The 19513-nt window shown below is 45.0% G+C and overlaps 2 protein-coding genes across 2 annotated transcripts in view; both read left to right on the top strand.

Annotated features, from left to right (window-relative positions):
- The window catches only part of LOC138638121 (cathepsin K-like), a 128892-nt gene that overhangs the window by 366 nt on the left and 109013 nt on the right, over positions 1-19513 (top strand). The gene's annotated exons all lie outside the window — the stretch shown is intronic.
- LOC138638113 (uncharacterized) lies at positions 3035-7339 on the top strand. Its single transcript, XM_069727136.1, has 3 exons — positions 3035-5461; positions 5544-5651; positions 5729-7339. The coding sequence occupies exons 1-3, from the start codon at positions 5282-5284 to the stop codon at positions 6410-6412; spliced, it is 972 nt and encodes a 323-aa protein (XP_069583237.1). The 5' UTR covers positions 3035-5281; the 3' UTR covers positions 6413-7339.

Below are 19513 nucleotides of genomic sequence, written 5' to 3'. Positions count from 1 at the left end.
GTAATTACCTAGTGCGCCCTTAAGGCAATTAAATCATAAATTAATTTTGCGCTGATCCTTTTACTCTGATTGCGAATCTTAGAATACCCTGCGTGGGTAACAGGGCAGCCTCACCGGCAGTCATTTGCTCTAGGTGCAGTTCCCTTATTGACCTGAGGGACAAAGGGGGCACCGGAGAGCTGTGCCTGTGTAGTTACGTCACGGATTGGTGATGTGGGAAGAATCGGGGTTTCTTTCACGTGAGTATATGTTTATTTTTTATTTTAAGTCTGTATATTATATGGCTCTGTGCTGTATACTCCGTCGCTGTGCAATATACTACGTGGCTGGGCAATATACTATGTGGACATGCATATTCTAGAATACCCGATGCATTAGAATCGGGCCACCATCTAGTATAATATATAATCAATCAAATTATGACATTTTCTAGTCCATAGAATGTAAAAAAATATATTGTTGTATTTTGTTTTTTTAAAATATTAATGTAAAGCAAAGATTGAATCACCTTTTTCCAGTACGAAAAAAATAGTGTATCCTCTGCGGCTTGTGTTTAGCTACTTAGCATAATTACCCTGTGAAACACGCCCCTTAAAATTGCAAATGCTTCTCTGCAGCATAATGCACACTGAATGCAGGATCATTATTCGTGAATTAACCCCTTTACCCCCAAGGGTGGTTTGCACGTTTTCACAAAAAATTTACTTCAGCTCCAATTTGTTTTATTTTACCAAGGGTAACAGGAGAAAATGGACCCCAAAAGTTGTTGTACAATTTGTCCTGAGTACGCCGATACCTCATATGTGGAGGTAAACCACTGTTTGGGCGCATGACAGAGCTCGGAAGGGAAGGAGCGCCATTTGACTTTTCAATGCAAAATTGACAGGAATTGAGATGGGACGCCATGTTGCGTTTGGAAAGCCACTGATGTGCCTAAACATTGAAACCCCCCACAATTGACACCATTTTGGAAAGTAGACCCCCTAAGGAACTTATCTACATGTGTGGTGAGCACTTTGACCTACCAAGGGCTCCACAGAAGTTTATAATGCAGGGCCGTAAAAATTAAAAAAAAATTTCCCACAAAAATTATTTTTTAGCCCCCAGTTTTGTATTTTCCCAAGGGTAACAGGAGAAATTGGACCCCAAAAGTTGTTGTCCAATTTGTCCTGAGTACGCTGATACCCCATATGTTGGGGTAAACTCCTGTTTGGGCACACGGGAGGGCTCGGAAGGGAAGGAGCACTGTTTTACTTTTTCGTAACAAAGAGATGGAGGGCACCATCCAACATAATAGCAAAAGACAGGGGTTCAACCCAAAGCATGACCTACAGTAAGATCCATAAACACCAAGAAAAAGATGTACATAATAAAGTACTTGAAGTTATTTCTATACACTTTTGTTATTGTTTGGTGGTCCCCTTTATATAGCATGACATCTTTTTCTTGCTGTTTTACTTTTTCAACGCAGAATTCGCTGGAATTGAGATCGGACGCCATGTCGCGTTTGGAGAGCCCCTGATGTGCCTAAACAGTGGAAACCCCCCAATTATAGCTGAAACCCTAATCCAAACACACCCCTAACCCTAATCCCAACAGTAACCCTAACCACACCTCTAACCCAGACACACCCCTAACCCTAATCCCAACCCTATTCCCAACTGTAAATGTAATCCAAACCTTAACTTTAGCCCCAACCCTAACTGTAGCCTTAACCCTAACCCCAACCCTAACCCTAGCCCTAACCCTAATGGGAAAATGGAAATAAATACATTTTTTAAATTTATCCCTAACTAAGGGGGTGATGAAGGGGGGTTTGATTTTACTTTTATAGCGGATTTTTTAGCGGATTTTTATGATTGGCAGCCGTCACACACTGAAAGATGCTTTTTATTGCAAAAAATATTTTTACTCGGACTCCCATGACAGCACGACGAGAGAGGGGATCCGCCCATTAGGAACAGGAAACCTACAGATACAAAAGGGCGGCACCTCTCCCTTGCCTCAGTTGGTTTCCTGTTCCTGAAGGGGACGGATGCCTACAGAAGGAGCCCAGGCCGGCCGGCCGAATACGGTAGCGGGGGGGTCTCCTACCTCGGCCGGTGCGGAGATCCCTGGAGACGCCACGGTGGTCCTTGCTGGATTTCACGGCAGTGGCGTTCGCAGCAGGGAGCGGAGTCCAGAGGATTTCCTGCCTCCATCAGCGTCGGCGCAGGTAAGTATTCCCATTGGTGGTGCAGCGGTATGGTGTGGCTGCGGGTGCCGGGCTCAAGCGTGTGGGTGAGCTCCCGGAGCGCTGCGCTCCATCCCCGGCGTCCTGCACCGCTCTCAGCGCGTGCTGGAGCGTTTCCGGGTGCAGTGACGTAAGGGGGCGGGGTTAGTAGCCGCTTCCGGGTCGCCGGACGTCTGCGCATGCGCAGTCGTTCCAAGATGGCGGCGCCCATCGCGTCTGAGCAGCGGTTTTGACCGCATGATCTCCTGCCCTCTGCTGTATCCTGGACCAATAGGGACAGCGCTGGCCCATCTGCTGACCGGATCCAAGGGGTATTTAAGCAGGTGGAGATGTTAGATAAACACACACAAAATTTCAGCTCACCCTTTTTGAGTAATCTCCATGGGATTTATTCAGTCCGAGCACGGAAAGAGCTTCTGCCAAGGCTCTCTGGAAACGATGAGAATGAAAGAGGAATCCAGCTCAGGAAAGTATATAAAATCAAAAGTTTTTATTCCAAAATATTTTAAAAAAGAGGAAACACTGCATGTCAAAAATCAGCAATATCCAATGAACGGAAGGACGACCATGATACAGCTGAACGCGTTTCGAACACTAGGTGTTCTTAGTCCACAGCAAGTGATCCAAGTGAAAACTTCACATATAAAAGCATCCATCACAGGTGAAATGAATACATGACATAATTGAAAAGACACACCTACTGCAATACAAAAAATGGTATATGTGATACAAAAAAAATAAATAAATTTTTTTTGCAAAAAAAAGAAATAATTACGTTACATGCAATCAAAATGACAAAATGAAACAAAATATATAAACTAATATAAATATAATATGTTTGAAATGAGAAAACATTTGATTTAATAATGCAACATAATTTATTTTTTAAGATTTAAACCTGTAGGAGTACGTGTGTCAAGTAAATAAATCCAGAATGCCTCTTTGTCTCGCAGTTTTTTCTCTCTATCTCCTCCTCGTATATCCCTATGTACTTGTTCAATGGCATATACTCTTAGATATGTGGTCTGTCTGTTATGTGTATTAATAAAATGATTTGAAACATTAGAAATGTGACGTAAAGTAGGCTGAACAATGTCATTGAGATGCTCCCGAAATCTTTCTTTTAATTTTCTAATGGTGGAACCAACATACAACAAATTGCAGTATGCGCATTCAATAATATAGACCACATGATCAGAGTTACAATTCATGAAATCCCTCATGGAAAAAATCCTTGAGTCATTAGAACCGCAAAATGTTGATTTTTTTTTTACATATGTGCATGTTTTGCAAGGATATGTGCCACATTTAAAAAAGCCCTTTGTAGGTAACCAATTTGAAGAATTTGCATATTTTTTGGAATGCACAAAATTCGGAGAAAGAATGTTACCTAAAGTTGGAGCACATCTAGATACAATACGAACCCCATTTTGAAGAATTGTGTCCATAATGTGATCATCACGTAAAATGTTAAGATTTTTCGACACAATATTAGAGATAGACTTAAAGTGTGTGCTATACGTAAGCACTAGTACTGGTTTGTCCAGAACATTACGATTTGGATTTGATGATGTATGATTTGAGTGAGGGGACTGAATAAGATCTAATCTAGACCTATTGTGCGCTATGTCAAAAGCCCGGTCAAGAGACCAATTTGGATAATTTCTGTTTTTCAAACGTTTTTTAATAACAAGTTTTTCCTGTTCAAATGCTGAATCATTGCTGCAGTTCCTTCTGGCTCTAATAGCCTCTCCCAGTGGTATAGCACGAATTGTGTGGGATGGGTGGAAACTCTGAGCATGTAGAATAGTATTCCCGGCACCTGGTTTGCGGTGTGTGCAGCTTTGAACAATTTGATGTGGTAATCCCGTGAGAACTAAATCTAAAAAAGATATGGAATTGTAATCAGAAAAAAAAGTAAACTTGAGATTGAAAGGATTATTATTTATGTAAGATGAAAATTGTATGATAGATTCCTGATCTCCGTTCCATACCAATAGTAAATCATCAATGTATCTAAAAAATAATTGGATATGTCTAGAAAAAGGATTGTCTACACAAAAAATATATTGTTCCTCCCACCTTGACATGACTAAGTTTGCTACAGAAGGTGAAAATTTGGCCCCCATGGAAACTCGACTTTTTTGCAAAAAAAATTTGTTTTCAAACATAAAATAATTATGTGACAACAAAAAAGATAGAACTGAAATAATGAAAGACTGTAAATCATTAGAGCAATAACTATAATTTCTGAGATGATGATGTACTGCATGTAATGCAATTTGATGTGGAATGGACGTATAGAGTGAAATGACATCGCATGTGAGCCAACACCAGTTAGAATTCCATGTCACATTTTTCAGCATATTAAGTGTATCTCTAGAATCTTTTAGATAGCCTGGAACTCTCTGGACTAAGGGTTGCAGGATACTATCCAGCTATTCCCCCAGATGTTCACTATAGGACCCTATACCTGAGATTATAGGACGCATGGGCGGTGGTGTGACATGTTTGTGTGTTTTAGGCAGACCGTATAAAAACGGAATTTTCGGATTATCAATATATACATATTCAGCCTGTTTCTTGGTAAAGAAATTTTGATGTAAACCAATATCGATAATCTCCTTGCAAAGTTTGAGATATTCTGAAGTTGGATCAGATTTCAGCTGGATATAAGTGTTTTGGTCTAATAGCATGTCAGACATGGCTTTCATGTAATCACACTTATTAAGCACTACCACCGATCCCCCTTTGTCCGACATTTTAATAATAATATCAGGGTTGCTACGGATGTTTTCCAAAGATTCTCGCTCACATTTACTTAGATTAAATTTAGAGACATGTGTGTCTGATTTTAGTACTAAATTGCGTATGTCCCTTTCCACGTTTTCCTGGAATCTGTCCATAGCTTGTGTTCTAGTTTGAACAGGATAAAACGTGGGATTTTTTGTCCTAAATGAGGGAACCGAGTTTTCATCTTGCTGAGTTTCATTGGATATTGCTGATTTTTGACATGCAGTGTTTCCTCTTTTTTAAAATATTTTGGAGATGTTAGATCCCTGCTTTTGGTCGCATTTCGTCATGGAGAGTGGTGGTGAGCAGCAGCAGCTGCCAGACGAGGTACGTCAGAAGCCCAAACAGAAAGATAGAGGCGACCAGCCCAGTCGTAAGAGCTCTTCCGAACAAGGATCCAGAGCTTCGACTAACAAAGAACCCCCTCGGATTCCGGTACTTTACTTTGGCGCACGGGTAAGTGATCTACGTGAAAGTTCACTCTGTGACGCGGGCCCCTTATACTTTATCATTCCAGGGGAAGAAGAGTACGGGAAAGTCAAAACATAAGGAGTGTGCCCTCTGTGGAGTCCCTCTACCTGACTCTTGTTCAAAAAAATTATGTGCCCCCTGTATACAGCAGACGGTGAGGTCTACAGGAGTGGGTTGGTGGTTGTGACATTAGGTCAGATATTAGTTATCTCCTATATTGTCCTCCCCTAGGTAGCAGAAGAGTCCGTAACTCCGGCAAACCTGAGGGAAATGATCCGGCTGGAAGTAAGGGAATCACTACGGTCCCTATCCCAAGCGGAAGGCTCAAAGCATAGGACTCTCTTGGACTCTAATTCTTCAGAGGAAGAAAGAGAGGAAAATACCTATCTCTCCAGTCCTCTCTCCTCTTCATCAGATGAGGAGTCAGGACGATTCTGTCTACCCTTGGATAAAATTGACAAGGTTGTCAAATCAGTTAGAGGCACGATGGGTATAGAGGAACCTAAATCACAACCCTCGAAACAGGAGTTGATGTTTAGCGGACTTGATCGTAAAAAACATAGATCTTTCCCAGTAAACGAGAAGATTCAGGACTTGATCCTTAGAGAATGGAAGAAACCGGAAAAAAGGGGGGCCTTACCACCGGCATTAAAACGCAGGTATCCCTTTGACGATCCGGTTGTGGATACATGGGATAAAGCTCCTAAATTGGACGCGGCTGTAGCAAAAGCGTCAAAGAAAGCCTCATTACCCTTTGAGGATATGGGGACCCTCAAGGATCCTCTGGACAGGAAGGCAGATATCTTCCTTAAAGGTACCTGGGAGATGGCGGCTGGATCTCTCAGACTAGCCGTGGCGGCAACATGTACGGCCAGATCATTAATGGTCTGGCTAGATCAGTTAGTCTCAGCTTAAGGACGGTGCATCCAGAGACACTATTCTGAAGGCTCTACCAACAATCCAGAATGCTGCAGCCTTCCTATCGGACGCATCCGTGGACTCTGTTAGAATGGCGGCTAGAGCGGCAGGACTATCTAACGCGGCTCGCAGGGCCTTGTGGTTGAAATGCTGGTCTGCACCATTCCGTGTGAAGGACAATACCTCTTCGGTCCAACTCTGGACGAGTTGTTGGAAAAAGCAGGGGATGACAAAAAGAAATTCCCCAATCTATATTCATCTTACCGCCGGCCCTTCAATCGAAGGAGATTTGGTCGCGGGAAGAAACGCGGGTCCTCTCCCACTAGAGAAAGTTTCAGATGGGAAGACAGACGCGGTAGAGGTACGGGCTATATGTTTCGCCGTTCCTCAAAGGATCAGAAAAAAACGGACCAATGACTAGCGATCCCTGTGGGGGGTAGACTGTCAGCATTCTCCTCAGCTTGGCTTGACATTACAAACAGTAAATGGGTCAGAGGCATCATTACTGAAGGTCTAAAACTGGACTTCAATCACTGGCCTCGTGAAAAATTTAAATTAGCCCCTTTACGTTCCTCCCCCCTTGAGCAAGCAGCTCTGGAAGCAGAGGTTATGAACTTATGTTCCAAGAACGTGCTGATTGAAATTCCAGAATCAGAAAGAGGAAGGGGATTTTATTCTCCTCTTTTTCTGATTAAGAAACCAGACGGATCTTTTAGAACGATCATTAATCTCAAATGCCTTAATGAGTTCCTGGTCAATGAATCATTTAAAATGGAAACAATCAATTCAGCAATAAAAATGTTGTTTAATCACTGTTTCATGGTAGTTGTAGATCTAAAAGATGCATACTATCATGTTCCGATACATGAACGCTGCCAGAGATTCCTGAGAGTAGCTGTGTCAATGGGGGGCCAGATTCGCCATTTCCAGTTCAGAGCTCTTCCTTTCGGCTTATCAGCAGCTCCTAGGGTGTTTACAAAGTTAGTGGCCGAAGTCATGGCGCACTTACGAGAGTCTGACATCCTAATTACTCCCTACTTGGATGACTTTCTTATAGTAGGGAGCTCTGCAGACCATTGCCTTTCTCAGCTAGAGACAGCCACATCCAAACTTGAGCATCTGGGGTGGATCGTAAATTATGAAAAATCTCCTCCCTAAGGAAGCTTACATCTCTGTAATTCTCTCGTCGTGCTGTCATGGGAGTAAGCTGTCATTTCTCGGAGGCCCATGACAGCACCCTTAGTTCCCTCCCTATGCACGTGGGGGTTGCACTTCCTATAGATGTATATATTTCACAATATGATACCAGTTCCAATAGATGTCTGATATTTTGTATATAATCTGTATATAGTGTATAATTTTGTGTACCACTAACCCCGGTAGTCCTCTCAAGACTCTGAAATACAACTGAGGCAAGGGAGAGGTGCCGCCCTTTTGTATCTGTAGGTTTCCTGTTCCTAATGGGCGGATCCCCTCTCTCGTCGTGCTGTCATGGGCCTCCGAGAAATGCCGCTACCAGTAAGTAGCTTAATGCTTTTGCGTTACCACATTTTGAGAGCTATAATTTTTCCATATTTGAGTCCACAGTCATGTGAGGTCTTGTTTTTTGCGGGACGAGTTGACGTTTTTATTGGTAACATTTTCGGGCACGTGATATTTTTTTGATCGCTTTTTATTCCGATTTTTGTGAGGCAGAATGACCAAAAACCAGCTATTCATGAATTTCTTTTGGGGGAGGCGTTTATACCGTTCCGCGTTTGGTAAAATTGATAAAGCAATTTTATTCTTCGGGTCAGTACAATTACAGCGATACCTCATTTATATCATTTTTTTATGTTTTGGCGCTTTTATACGATAAAAACTATTTTATAGAAAAAATAATTTATTTTTGCATCGCTTTATTCTGAGGACTATAACTTATTTTTTTGCTGATGATGCTGTATGGCGGCTCGTTTTTTGCGGGACAAGATTATGTTTTTAGCGGTACCATGGTTATTTATATCTGTCTTTTTGAACGCGTGTTATTCCACTTTTTGTTCAGCGGTATGATAATAAAGCGTTGTTTTTTGCCTCATTTTTTTTTTTTTCTCCTTACGGTGTTTACTGAAGGGGTTAACTAGTGGGACAGTTTTATAGGTTGGGTCGTTACGGACGCGGCGATACTAAATATGTGTACTGTTATTGTTTTTTTTTTTTATTTAGATAAATGTACCGTATTTATGGGAATATTTTTTTTTTCTTTATTTAGGAATTTTTTTTATTTTATTTTTTTACACGTGTAATTTTTTTTTTTTACTTTGTCCCAGGGGAAGACATCACAGATCGTTGATCTGACAGTTTGCACAGCACTCTGTCAGATCACCGATCTGTCTGAGAGCAGTGCAGGCTTACCAAGCGCCTGCTCTGAGCAGGCACTTGGTAAGCCACCTCCCTCCCTGCAGGACCCGGATGCCGCGGCCATCTTGAATCCGGGCCTGCTACAGGGAGGGAGGTAAGGAGACCCTCGCAGCAACACGATCACATCGCGTTGCTGCGGGGGGCTCAGGGAAGCACGGAGGGAGCCCCCTCCCTGCGCGATGCTTCCCTATACCACCGGCACACCGCGATCATGTTTGATCGTGGTGTGCCGGGGGCGGTCCGTGACCGCTCCTGGCACATAGCGCCGGATGTCAGCTGCGATAGGCAGCTGATACTCGGCCGCGCTCCCCCCGTGAGCGCGGCCGATCGCACTGGACGTACTATTCCGTCCTTGGGAAGTAGGGCCCACCCCACATGGACGGAATAGTACGTCCGATGGCAGAAAGGGGGTTAATGTATTCATTAAAGGGTTGATCCCATTTTCATAGATGGATATTATTAGATTTCTAGTTACCTGCTAGTTCTGGTGCAAATTTGATTACCTGTACCAAAAATGGGACAAGCCACAAGATGTCCAGAAGTTACGAGGGCTCAGCCATGCGTGTGCGGCGGTTACGGGGGCTCATCCATCACTCTGCTTCACACAGTAGGGTCCCACCTCTCAAAGGTCAGCTTCACTTCTCCATATGACCGATGACTGTTAGGTTTGGGTTGTAGATTTACCAGTCGCTAATTTCCTTTCTCCTGTACCCGTATCCCCCAGGATCTGTGCAGTTGGGCATTCAGCATCCTGAGCGAGTCAGTGGTGCTCAGAACTTGGTGGAGCGCTCAGGCTTGTATGAGAACAGCGGATGTGCCCAAAGGTTCCTTATGGCAGCGTACAAATTAATGGCATAGAACCAGATAGCACGTTGTACCATACAGACATGAGCTGAAGCAAGTGGTTGGCAAAGTGGGTCCCTTCGTCATACTATCGATGCCAGATGGTAATCTCTTCCTCCAACCTCGCTGCTCAAAGACCTTATTTTCCAGTAAGAGCACCACTCTAGTTTATAGGTTTTGTCTGGTATTGCATATTTTACCCTTCGCCATGACAGCACCCACTGGAGAGATAGGGATCCGCCCCAAAGAACAGGAAACCTACAGAGAGATAAAAGGGGGTGGTCCCTCTCTCCTCCTCAGTTTAGGTTTCCTGTTCCCAGGGAACAGGATCTTAGGATTCTCCGGAAAACTACAGAGGATCATACCTGGGCCACAAGCATCCGCTTGTGCGGTCTCTGCGGGAACGGCAGGGGATGCGGTCCAGAAGCGGCGTCGGGGGAGACTCCGTTAGACGGCTTCCCCCTCGTCTGTCCGGCATGTGGGATGGCTGGGTCCAAAAAGGGAGCCGCCGAATCCTGGATATAACGCTGCGGAGGTGCGGCCGAGGGAGTGTTATGTTTGCTAATGACAGGTGTTATGAAGGCAATCCAGAAACACAGTGTGCTTAGCGATCAGAGCGCACACAGTGATCTGACAAATACCCAAAAATACAAGAACGAGCTCTGAGACGTGGAAACTCTGTAGACTGCACACCTGATCCTATCCTAAACACAACTAAAAGCGGCTGTGGATTGCGCCTAACAACTACCTAGGCAACTCGGCACAGCCTAAGAAACTAGCTAGCCTGAAGATAGAAAAATAGGCCTGACTTGCCCCAGAGAAATTCCCCAAAGGAAAAGGCAGCCCCCCACATATAATGACTGTGAGTAAGATGAAAAGACAAAACCTAGGGATGAAATAGATTCAGCAAAGTGGGGCCCGATATTCTAGGACAGAGCGAGGACAGTAAAGCGAACTTTGCAGTCTACAAAAAACCCTAAAGCAAAACCACGCAAAGGGGGCAAAAAAAACCCACCGTGCCGAACTAACGGCACGGCGGTACACCCTTTGCGTCTCAGAGCTTCCAGCAAAACAAAAGACAAGCTGGACAGAAAAAAAGCAACAAAAAAAACAAAAAGCACTTGGCTATACAGAGCAGCAGGTCACAGGAACAATCAGGAGAAGCTCAGATCCAACACTGAAACATTGACAAGGAGCAAGGATAGCAGCATCAGGCGGAGTTAAGTAATGAAGCAGTTAACGAGCTCACCAGAACACCTGAGGGAGGAAGCTCAGAAGCTGCAGTACCACTTGTGACCACAGGAGTGAATTCAGCCACAGAATTCACAACAAGGGAGGCTCCGGACGTGGACTGGCAAGTAAGCGGTCCACGATCTAGGGCACTGCAGCAGCGGCAGCCGGCACACCACTCCCAGACACCGGCCAGAGTAATGGCGGCCGCGCATGCGGGGAGCGGTGAAAGATTCCCCTTACTGACCCGGAGGTGTTGGCGCACTTCCGGGTCACTCACACAGCGGTGAGGGAAAGCGTGGTTTTGCGCATGCGCAGTACACCGCTGTGTGAGGAAAAAAAAAACACACAGGAACCGGATCTTGGCATATAAAAGGGGGATGGTTGCAAGTGCACAGGCGATGCAACATGTCGTCCCCAGGCAAGTCGGTGGACCCAGCAGGTGACCCAGCCAGCAGGAGGTCCTCAGATGCCAGCCGCAGAAGCGATGCCACGGATTCAAGATCCAGGAAGACGCTTCAACCACCTGATTCGGTACCGTACAGCTTCACTGGGTGAGTGTAAAACCCCTCTGCCTATAAAGCTAACACTCTTTTCCACAATATCTTCTTCACTCAGGCCAAAAAGAGACAAAAGTCCAAGCACAAACGGTGTGCATTATGTGACGAACCTCTCCCAGATTCCCACCCCAAAAAGCTCTGCAACCAATGTATTTCCGAAACAATGCAGAGTCCATCTATGTCGGTTACAGATATACGGGCCATAATTAGGGAAGAGTTACAGGCCATTACACAAGCCAGTGCACCCCCTAAGAAGTCCAGTAAAGAGAAGGCAGTATCCAGCTCTGAGTCCGATGAGGAAGGCGTCATCCACTCAGACTCCTCACATACATCATCCTCTTCCTCAGAACAATCTGACATTGGAGGTCGGGCTTGTTTCCCCCTTGATGGGGTTGACAACCTAGTAAAGTCCATCAGGAATACAATAGGTTGTGAGGATACAAAAGACGACCAAACTGCACAAGACATCATGTTTGCAGGGTTGGCAGAGAGGAAGAGAAGAGCCTTTCCAGTAATTCCTGCCGTCAAGGCAATAATAAGGAGGGAGTTGGAAAAGCAGGACCAGAGGGGTTTTCTCCCATCAGCCTCCAAAAGGAAGTACCCCTTTAGTGACGAGGAATTAAATTCATGGACCAAAATTCCTAAAGTGGACGCAGCAGTGGCCTCCACTTCAAAACAGTCAGCCTTACCAGTCGAGGATGCAGGCCTACTTTCTGATCCTCTAGATCGGAAAGCGGAATCGTCACTGAAAAGATCATGGGAAGCTTCCACGGGCATATTTAAGCCAACAATTGCCAGCACGTGCACAGCTAGATCCATGCTTGTTTGGATTGATCAGTTAGATCAATAGATCGAGCAGGGGGTCTCCAGACAAAAATTGCGGGATGCGATACCACTAATTAGAGGAGCAGCAGCATTCATGGCCGATGCGTCAGCTGACTCTCTACGCCTCGCAGCAAGGTCGGCAGGCCTAGTAAATAATGCCAGACGTGCGTTGTCGATGAAGAGCTGGAAGGGGGATACACATTCGAAAGCTAAGATCTGTGCTATTCCGTGTGAGGGTGAGTTTCTATTTGGGAAAGCATTGGATGAGATCCTCAGTAAAGCAAAAGAGAGGAAAAAAGCCTTCCCTGACCCCTCAATTCCTTTCTATAGGAAGACCTTTAGGAGGAGACCGTTCGGGAAAAGAACACAAAATGAAAGACCGTCGCGGTGGGCCACAAGAGAGGGAAAACAGAGTGGCACTATGTTTAAAGGCCCCCCCTTCCGTAGAGACAATAAATATTAAAGCACCAGTTACCCCAGTAGGGGGCAGGTTAAAATTTTTCTTTCCCCAATGGCAAAAAATTACGTCAAATTCCTGGGTTCTAAATATTATTAAAGAAGGAATGAAAATAGAATTCCTCCAAATTCCCCATGATTCTTTTGTTTTAACAGCCCTTTCCTCACCAATTCAACAAAGGGCCCTTGAACTGGAAATCCAAAGTCTCATAGTTAAAAATGTCTTAGTTAGGGTGCCGAAGGGACAAGAGGGTAGAGGGTTCTACTCTCCGTTATTTTTAATCCCTAAACCCGATGGTTCATTTAGAACAATTATAAATCTTAAAAAACTCAATACATTTATTAAAAATTATACGTTTAAAATGGAATCTATTAGATCGGCCATTAAGCTCCTTTATCCGAATTGTAAAATGGGCGGCATTGATTTAAAAGATGCCTACTACCATCTCCCTATTCATAGCAGATATCAAAAATACTTAAGAGTGGCGGTAACTCTTGAGGGGGAGATTCATCATTTCCAGTACACGGCCATGCCCTTTGGTCTCTCTACAGCACCAAGGATCTTCACCAAAGTAATGTTAGAGGTAATGGCCTACCTTCGCCAAAAGGACACCTTAATCATCCCCTATTTAGATGATTTTTTTAGTTGTAGGAAATTCGTCCTTTCAGTGTGCTGAACGATTAGCTGACACTGTCTCATCCTTAAAAGACCTGGGCTGGATCATCAACTCCGAAAAATCCAGATTCATCCCACTTTCTCTCCAGACATTCTTAGGGTTCAATCTAGACTCCACAAAACAAAAATGTCTACTCCCACAAGTAAAAATATCTCTAATAGAGAAGAAGGTAGCGGCGGCCATTCACAAACCCCAAATGTCCTTGAGGGCAGGAATGTCCTTATTAGGATCCCTTTCCTCCTGTACTCCAGCCGTTCAGTGGGCACAACTTCATACCCGAACATTGCAACACCAGATACTTCGGGAACAGAGGAAATTTTTAGGGCACCTCGAATCAAAAATAACATTATCAGAAAAAGTATTCTCTTCCTTGTGGTGGTTAGATAGTAAGAACTTAAAGGGAACCTGTCACCACGTTTTTTCAGATTGAGCTATAAATACTGTTAAATAGGGCCTGCGCTGTGCGTTACTATAGTGTATGTAGTGTACCCTGATTCCCCATGTATGCTGAGAAATACATTACCAAAGTCGCCGTTTTCGCCTGTCAATCAGGCTGGTCTGGTCAGGTGGGCGTGTTCACAGCGCTCTTTTCTTCCCCAGCTTTCCGTTGGTGGCGTAGTGGTGTGTGCATGTCCAAGGTCCGAATTCCCTGCGCCCACGTGAAGACACAGCGCGCGATCTGCGCTGTCATCCCTTTCATCGGTGGGGGCGGCCATCTTCCTGGGGCCGCGCGTGCGCAGATGGAGTGCTCTGCTGCACGGGGCTTCAGGAAAATGGCCGCGGGATGCCACGCGTGCGCACAAGAGATCGCGGCGGCCATTTTCCCAAAGTTCAGGTGTCCGCTCTATGGCCATAATATTGCTGGTAATAAATGGGTATCCCGCTTCATCACGGCCTGTGAACGGGTTACTCCTGTCCACATACCTAGAATAGCTCTTTGGGACCTAAACTTAGTTCTAGACTCTCTAACGGAACCTCCATTTGAGCCTATAGACACAGTATCTCTAAAACAGCCTTCTTAGTAGCCTTAACATCGGCTTTAAGAGTCAGTGACATTCAGGCCTTGTCGATAGATCAACCTTACCTTCTCACATTTCATGACAGACTAGTTTTAAAACCGGACTCCTTATACCTTCCTAAGGTAGCAGGGAAATTCCACAGGTTGCAAGAAATACATCTTCCTACTTTCTTTAAAGACCCCTCTACTCCTGAAGAACAAAAATTTCACACTCTAGATGTCAGGAGAGTAGTTTTGCAATATATTGAAAACACTAGTAGTTGGAGGCAGAGTAGGGCTCTGTTCATATCCTTCCAGGGCAAAAAGAAAGGGTATGGAATCACAAGAGCAACGTTATCCAGGTGGATAAAGGACGCTATCCGGTTGGCCTACACCATGAAAAATAAAGAACCTCCGGAGGGCATCAAAGCACATTCCACTAGAGCCATGGCTTCCTCCTGGGCCGAAAAAGGGAACGTTCCAATTGAAGACATATGTAAGGCCGCAACATGGTTGGCTCCTTCCACTTTCTATAATCACTACAGGCTTAATCTTTCATTAGACTCTGACCTACACTTTGGCAGGACTATCCTCAGCACGGTGGTCCCCCCCTAGGTGTTGGTCTCTGGAAATCTCTCCAGTGGGTGCTGTCATGGCGAAGGGGAAATAACTGGATTACTTATGGTAATGCTCTTTTAATGAGTCCATGACAGCACCCAGTCACATCCCTCCCTAATAAATAAAAGCCAATGTAATTACTTCTATGAAGTTTATAACCTGATGATATATTGCAATATTTGACTAACACTGGTGGTCCTCCGGGTACTCTGAAATTAAACTGAGGAGGAGAGGGGGACCGCCCCCTTTTATCTCTCTGTAGGTTTCCTGTTCCTTGGGGCGGATCCCTATCTCTCCAGTGGGTGCTGTCATGGACTCATTAACCCCTTCCCGACCTTTGACGCATACGCTGCGTCATGAAAGTCGGTGCCATTCCGACCCATGACGCAGCATATGCGTCATGGAAAGATCGCGTCCCTGCAGATCGGGTGAAAGGGTTAACTCCCATTTCACCTGATCTGCAGGGACAGGGGGAGTGGTAGTTTAGCCCAGGGGGGGTGGCTTCACCCCCTCATGGCTACGATCGCTCTGATTGGCTGTTGAAAGTGAAACTGCCAATCAGAGCGATTTGTAATATTTCACCTAAAAAAATGGTGAAATATTACAATCCAGCCATGGCCGATGCTGCAATATCATCGGCCATGGCTGGACACACTAATGTGCACCCACCCCACTCCTCCGATCGCCCCCCCAGCCCCCCGATCTGTGGTCTGCTCCCCTCGGTCCTGTGCTCCACTCCCCCGTCCTCCTGCCCGCTCCCCCCGTGCTCCAATCACACCCCCGTGCTCCAACCAAACCCCCCGCACTCCGATCCCCCCCCGCACAGCGATCCCCCCCCCGCACAGCGATTTCCCCCCCCCCCGTGCTCCAATCCACCCGCCCGCACAGCGATCCCCCACTCCGTGCTCCAATCCACCCCACGTGTTCCGATCCACCCCCCGTGCTCCGACGCCCCCCCCCCCGTGCCCTGATCTCCCCCCCCTTATACTTACCTGGCCTCCCGGGGACCGTCCGTCTTCTTTCCTGGGCGCCGCCATCTTCCAAAATGGCGGGCGCATGTGCAGTGCGCCCGCCGAATCTGCCGGCCGGCAGATTCGTTCCAGAGTGAATTTTGATCACTGAGATAGGTTATATCTCAGTGATCAAAATAAAAAGAAAAAGTAAATGATCTCCCCCCCCCCCCCCCTTTGTCACCCCCATAGGTAGGGACAATAAAAAAAAAAAAAAATTTTTCCACTAAGGTTGGGGTAAGAACTAAGGTTAGGGGTAGGGTTAGGGTTAGGGTTTCGGTATGTGCACACGTATTCTGGTCCTCTGCGGATTTTTCCGCTGCGGATTTGATAAATCTGCAGTGCTAAACCGCTGCGGATTTATGGCGGATTTACCATGTTTTTTCTGCGCATTTCACTGCGGTTTTACAATTGCGATTTTCTATTTGAGCAGTTGTAAAACCGCTGCGGAATCCGCAGAAAGAAGTGACATGCTGCGGAATGTAAACCGCTGCGTTTCCGTGCAGTTTTTCTGCAGCATGTGTACAGCGATTTTTGTTTTCCATAGGTTTGCATTGAACTGTAAACTCATGGGAAACTGCTGCGGATCCGCAGCGTTTTCCGCAGCGTGTGCACATACCTTTAGAATTAGGCTATGTGCACACGGTGCGGATTGGCCGCTGCGGATCCGCAGCAGAGTTCCATCAGGTTTACAGTACCATGTAAACATATGGAAAGCCAAATCCGCTGTGCCCATGGTGCGGAAAATACCGCGCGGGAACGCTGCGTTGTATTTTCCGCAGCATGTCAATTCTTTGTGCGGATTCCGCAGCGTTTTACACCTGTTCCTCAATAGGAATCCGCAGGTGAAATCCGCACAAAAAACACTGGAAATCCGCGGTAAATCCGCAGGTAAAACGCAGTGCCTTTTACCCGCGGATTTTTCAAAAATGGTGCTGAAAAATCTCATACGAATCCGCAACGTTGGCACATAGCCTAAGGGCTAGGGTTGGGTTGGAATTAGGGTTGTGGTTAGGGTTAGGGGTGTGTTGGGGTTACGGGTGTGTTGGGGTTAGGGTTGTGATTAGGGTTACGGCTACAGTTGGGATAAGGGTTAGGGGTGTGTTGGAGTTAGAATTGAGGGGTTTCCACTGTTTAGGCACATCAGGGGGTCTCCAAACGCAACATGGCGCCACCATTGATTCCAGCCAATCTTGTATTCAAAAAGTCAAATGGTGCTCCCTCACTTCCGAGCCCCGACGTGCACCCAAACAGTGGTTTACCCCCACATATGGGGTACCAGCATACTCAGGACAAACTGCGCAACAATTACTGGGGTCCAATTTCTCCTGTTACCCTTGTGAAAATAAAGAAATGCTTGCTAAAACATCATTTTTGAGGAAAGAAAAATGATTTTTTATTTTCACGGCTCTGCGTTGTAAACGTCTGTGAAGCACTTGGGGGTTCAAAGTGCTCACCACATATCTAGATAAGTTCCTTGGGGGGTCTAGTTTCTAAAATGGGGTCACTTGTGGGGGGTTTCTACTGTTTAGGCACACCAGGGGCTCTGCAAACGCAATGTGATGCCTGCACACCATTCTATCAAAGTCTGCATTTCAAAAGTCACTACTTCCCTTCTTAGCCCCGACGTGTGCCCAAACAGTGGTTTACCCCCACATATGGGGTATCAGCGTACTCAGGAGAAACTGGACAACATTTTTTGGGGTCAAATTTCTCCTGTTACCCTTTGTAAAATAAAAAATTGCAGGCTAAAAGATCATTTTTGAGAAAATAATTTTTTTTTTTATTTTCATGGCTCTGCGTTATAAACTTCTGTGAAGCACCTGGGGGTTCAAAGTCCTCACCACACATCTAGATTAGTTCCTTTGGGGGTCTAGTTTCCAAAATGGGGTCATTTCTGGGGAATCTCCAATGTTTAGGCACACAGGGGCTCTCCAAACGTGACATGGTGTCCGCTAATGATTGGAGCTAATTTTCCATTTAAAAAGCCAAATGGCGTGCCATCCCTTCCGAGCCCTGCCGTGCGCCCAAACAGTGGTTTACCCCCACATATGGGGTATCAGCGTACTCAGGACAAACTGGACAACAATATTTGGGGTCCAATTTCTCCTATTATCCTTGGCAAAATAGGAAATTCCAGGCTAAAAAATCATTTTTGAGGAAAGAAAAATTATTTTTTATTTTCATGGCTCTGCGTTATAAACTTCTGTGAAGCACCTGGGGGTTTAAAGTGCTCAATATGCATCTAGATAAGTTCCTTGGGGGGTCTAGTTTCCAAAATGGGGTCACTTGTGGGGGAGCTCCAATGCATAGGCACACAGGGGCTCTCCAAACGCGACATGGTGTCCGCTAACAATTGGAGCTAATTTTCCATTCAAAAAGTCAAATGGCGCGCCTTCCCTTCCGAGCCCTGCCGTGTGCCCAAACAGTGGTTTACCCCCACATATGAGGTATCGGCGTACTCGGGAGAAATTGCCCAACAAATTTTATGATCCATTTTATCCTACTGCCCATGTGAAAATGAAAAAATTGAGGCGAAAATAATTTTTTTGTGAAAAAAAAGTACTTTTTCATTTTTACAGATCAATTTGTGAAGCACCTGAGGGTTTAAAGTGCTCACTAGGCATCTAAATAAGTTCCTTGGGGGGTCTAGTTTCCAAAATGGGGTCACTTGTGGGGGAGCGCCAATGTTTAGGCACACAGGAGCTCTCCAAACGCGACATGGTGTCCGCTAACGATGGAAATAATTTTTCATTCAAAAAGTCAAGTGGCGCTCCTTCCCTTCCGAGCCTTACCATGTGCCCAAACAGTGGTTTACCCCCACATATGAGGTATCGGCATACTCAGGAGAAATTGCCCAACACATTTTAGGATCCATTTTATCCTGTTGCCCATGTGAAAATGAAAAAATTGTTGCTAAAAGATAATTTTTGTGACTAAAAAGTTAAATGTTCATTTTTTCCTTCCATGTTGCTTCTGCTGCTGTGAAGCACCTGAAGGGTTAATAAACTTCTTGAATGTGGTTTTGAGTACCTTGAGGGGTGCAGTTTTTAGAATGGTGTCACTTTTGGGTATTTTCAGCCATATAGACCCCTCAAACTGACTTCAAATGTGAGGTGGTCCCTAAAAAAAATGGTTTTGTAAATTTCGTTGTAAAAATGACAAATCGCTGGTCAAATTTTAACCCTTATAACTTCCTAACAAAAAAAAATGTTGTTTCCAAAATTGTGCTGATGTAAAGTAAACATGTGGGAAATGTTATTTATTAACTATTTTGTGTCACATATCTCTCTGGTTTAACAGAATAAAAATTCAAAATGTGAAAATTGCGAAATTTTCAAAATTTTCACCAAATTTCCGTTTTTATCACAAATAAACGCAGAATTTATTGACCTAAATTTACCACTAACATGAAGCCCAATATGTCACGAAAAAACAATCTCAGAACCGCTAGGATCCGTTGAAGCGTTCCTGAGTTATTACCT

Source organism: Ranitomeya imitator, chromosome 1, assembly GCF_032444005.1.
Source record: "Ranitomeya imitator isolate aRanImi1 chromosome 1, aRanImi1.pri, whole genome shotgun sequence".
Taxonomy (NCBI): Eukaryota; Metazoa; Chordata; class Amphibia; order Anura; family Dendrobatidae; genus Ranitomeya; species Ranitomeya imitator.
The sequence above is the reverse complement of the archived record's forward strand: the minus strand, read 5'-3'. Positions and strand labels throughout refer to the sequence as shown.

Excerpts from the sequence above, each read along its gene's own strand:
- LOC138638113 (XM_069727136.1), top strand. The coding sequence starts at position 5,282 with ATGTTAGATCCCTGCTTTTGGTCGCATTTCGTCATGGAGAGTGGTGGT. Across the intron at positions 5,462-5,543 it reads AAGAACCCCCTCGGATTCCG|GGGAAGAAGAGTACGGGAAA; the intron begins GTACTTTACTTT and ends TTATCATTCCAG. Across the intron at positions 5,652-5,728 it reads CCCCCTGTATACAGCAGACG|GTAGCAGAAGAGTCCGTAAC; the intron begins GTGAGGTCTACA and ends GTCCTCCCCTAG.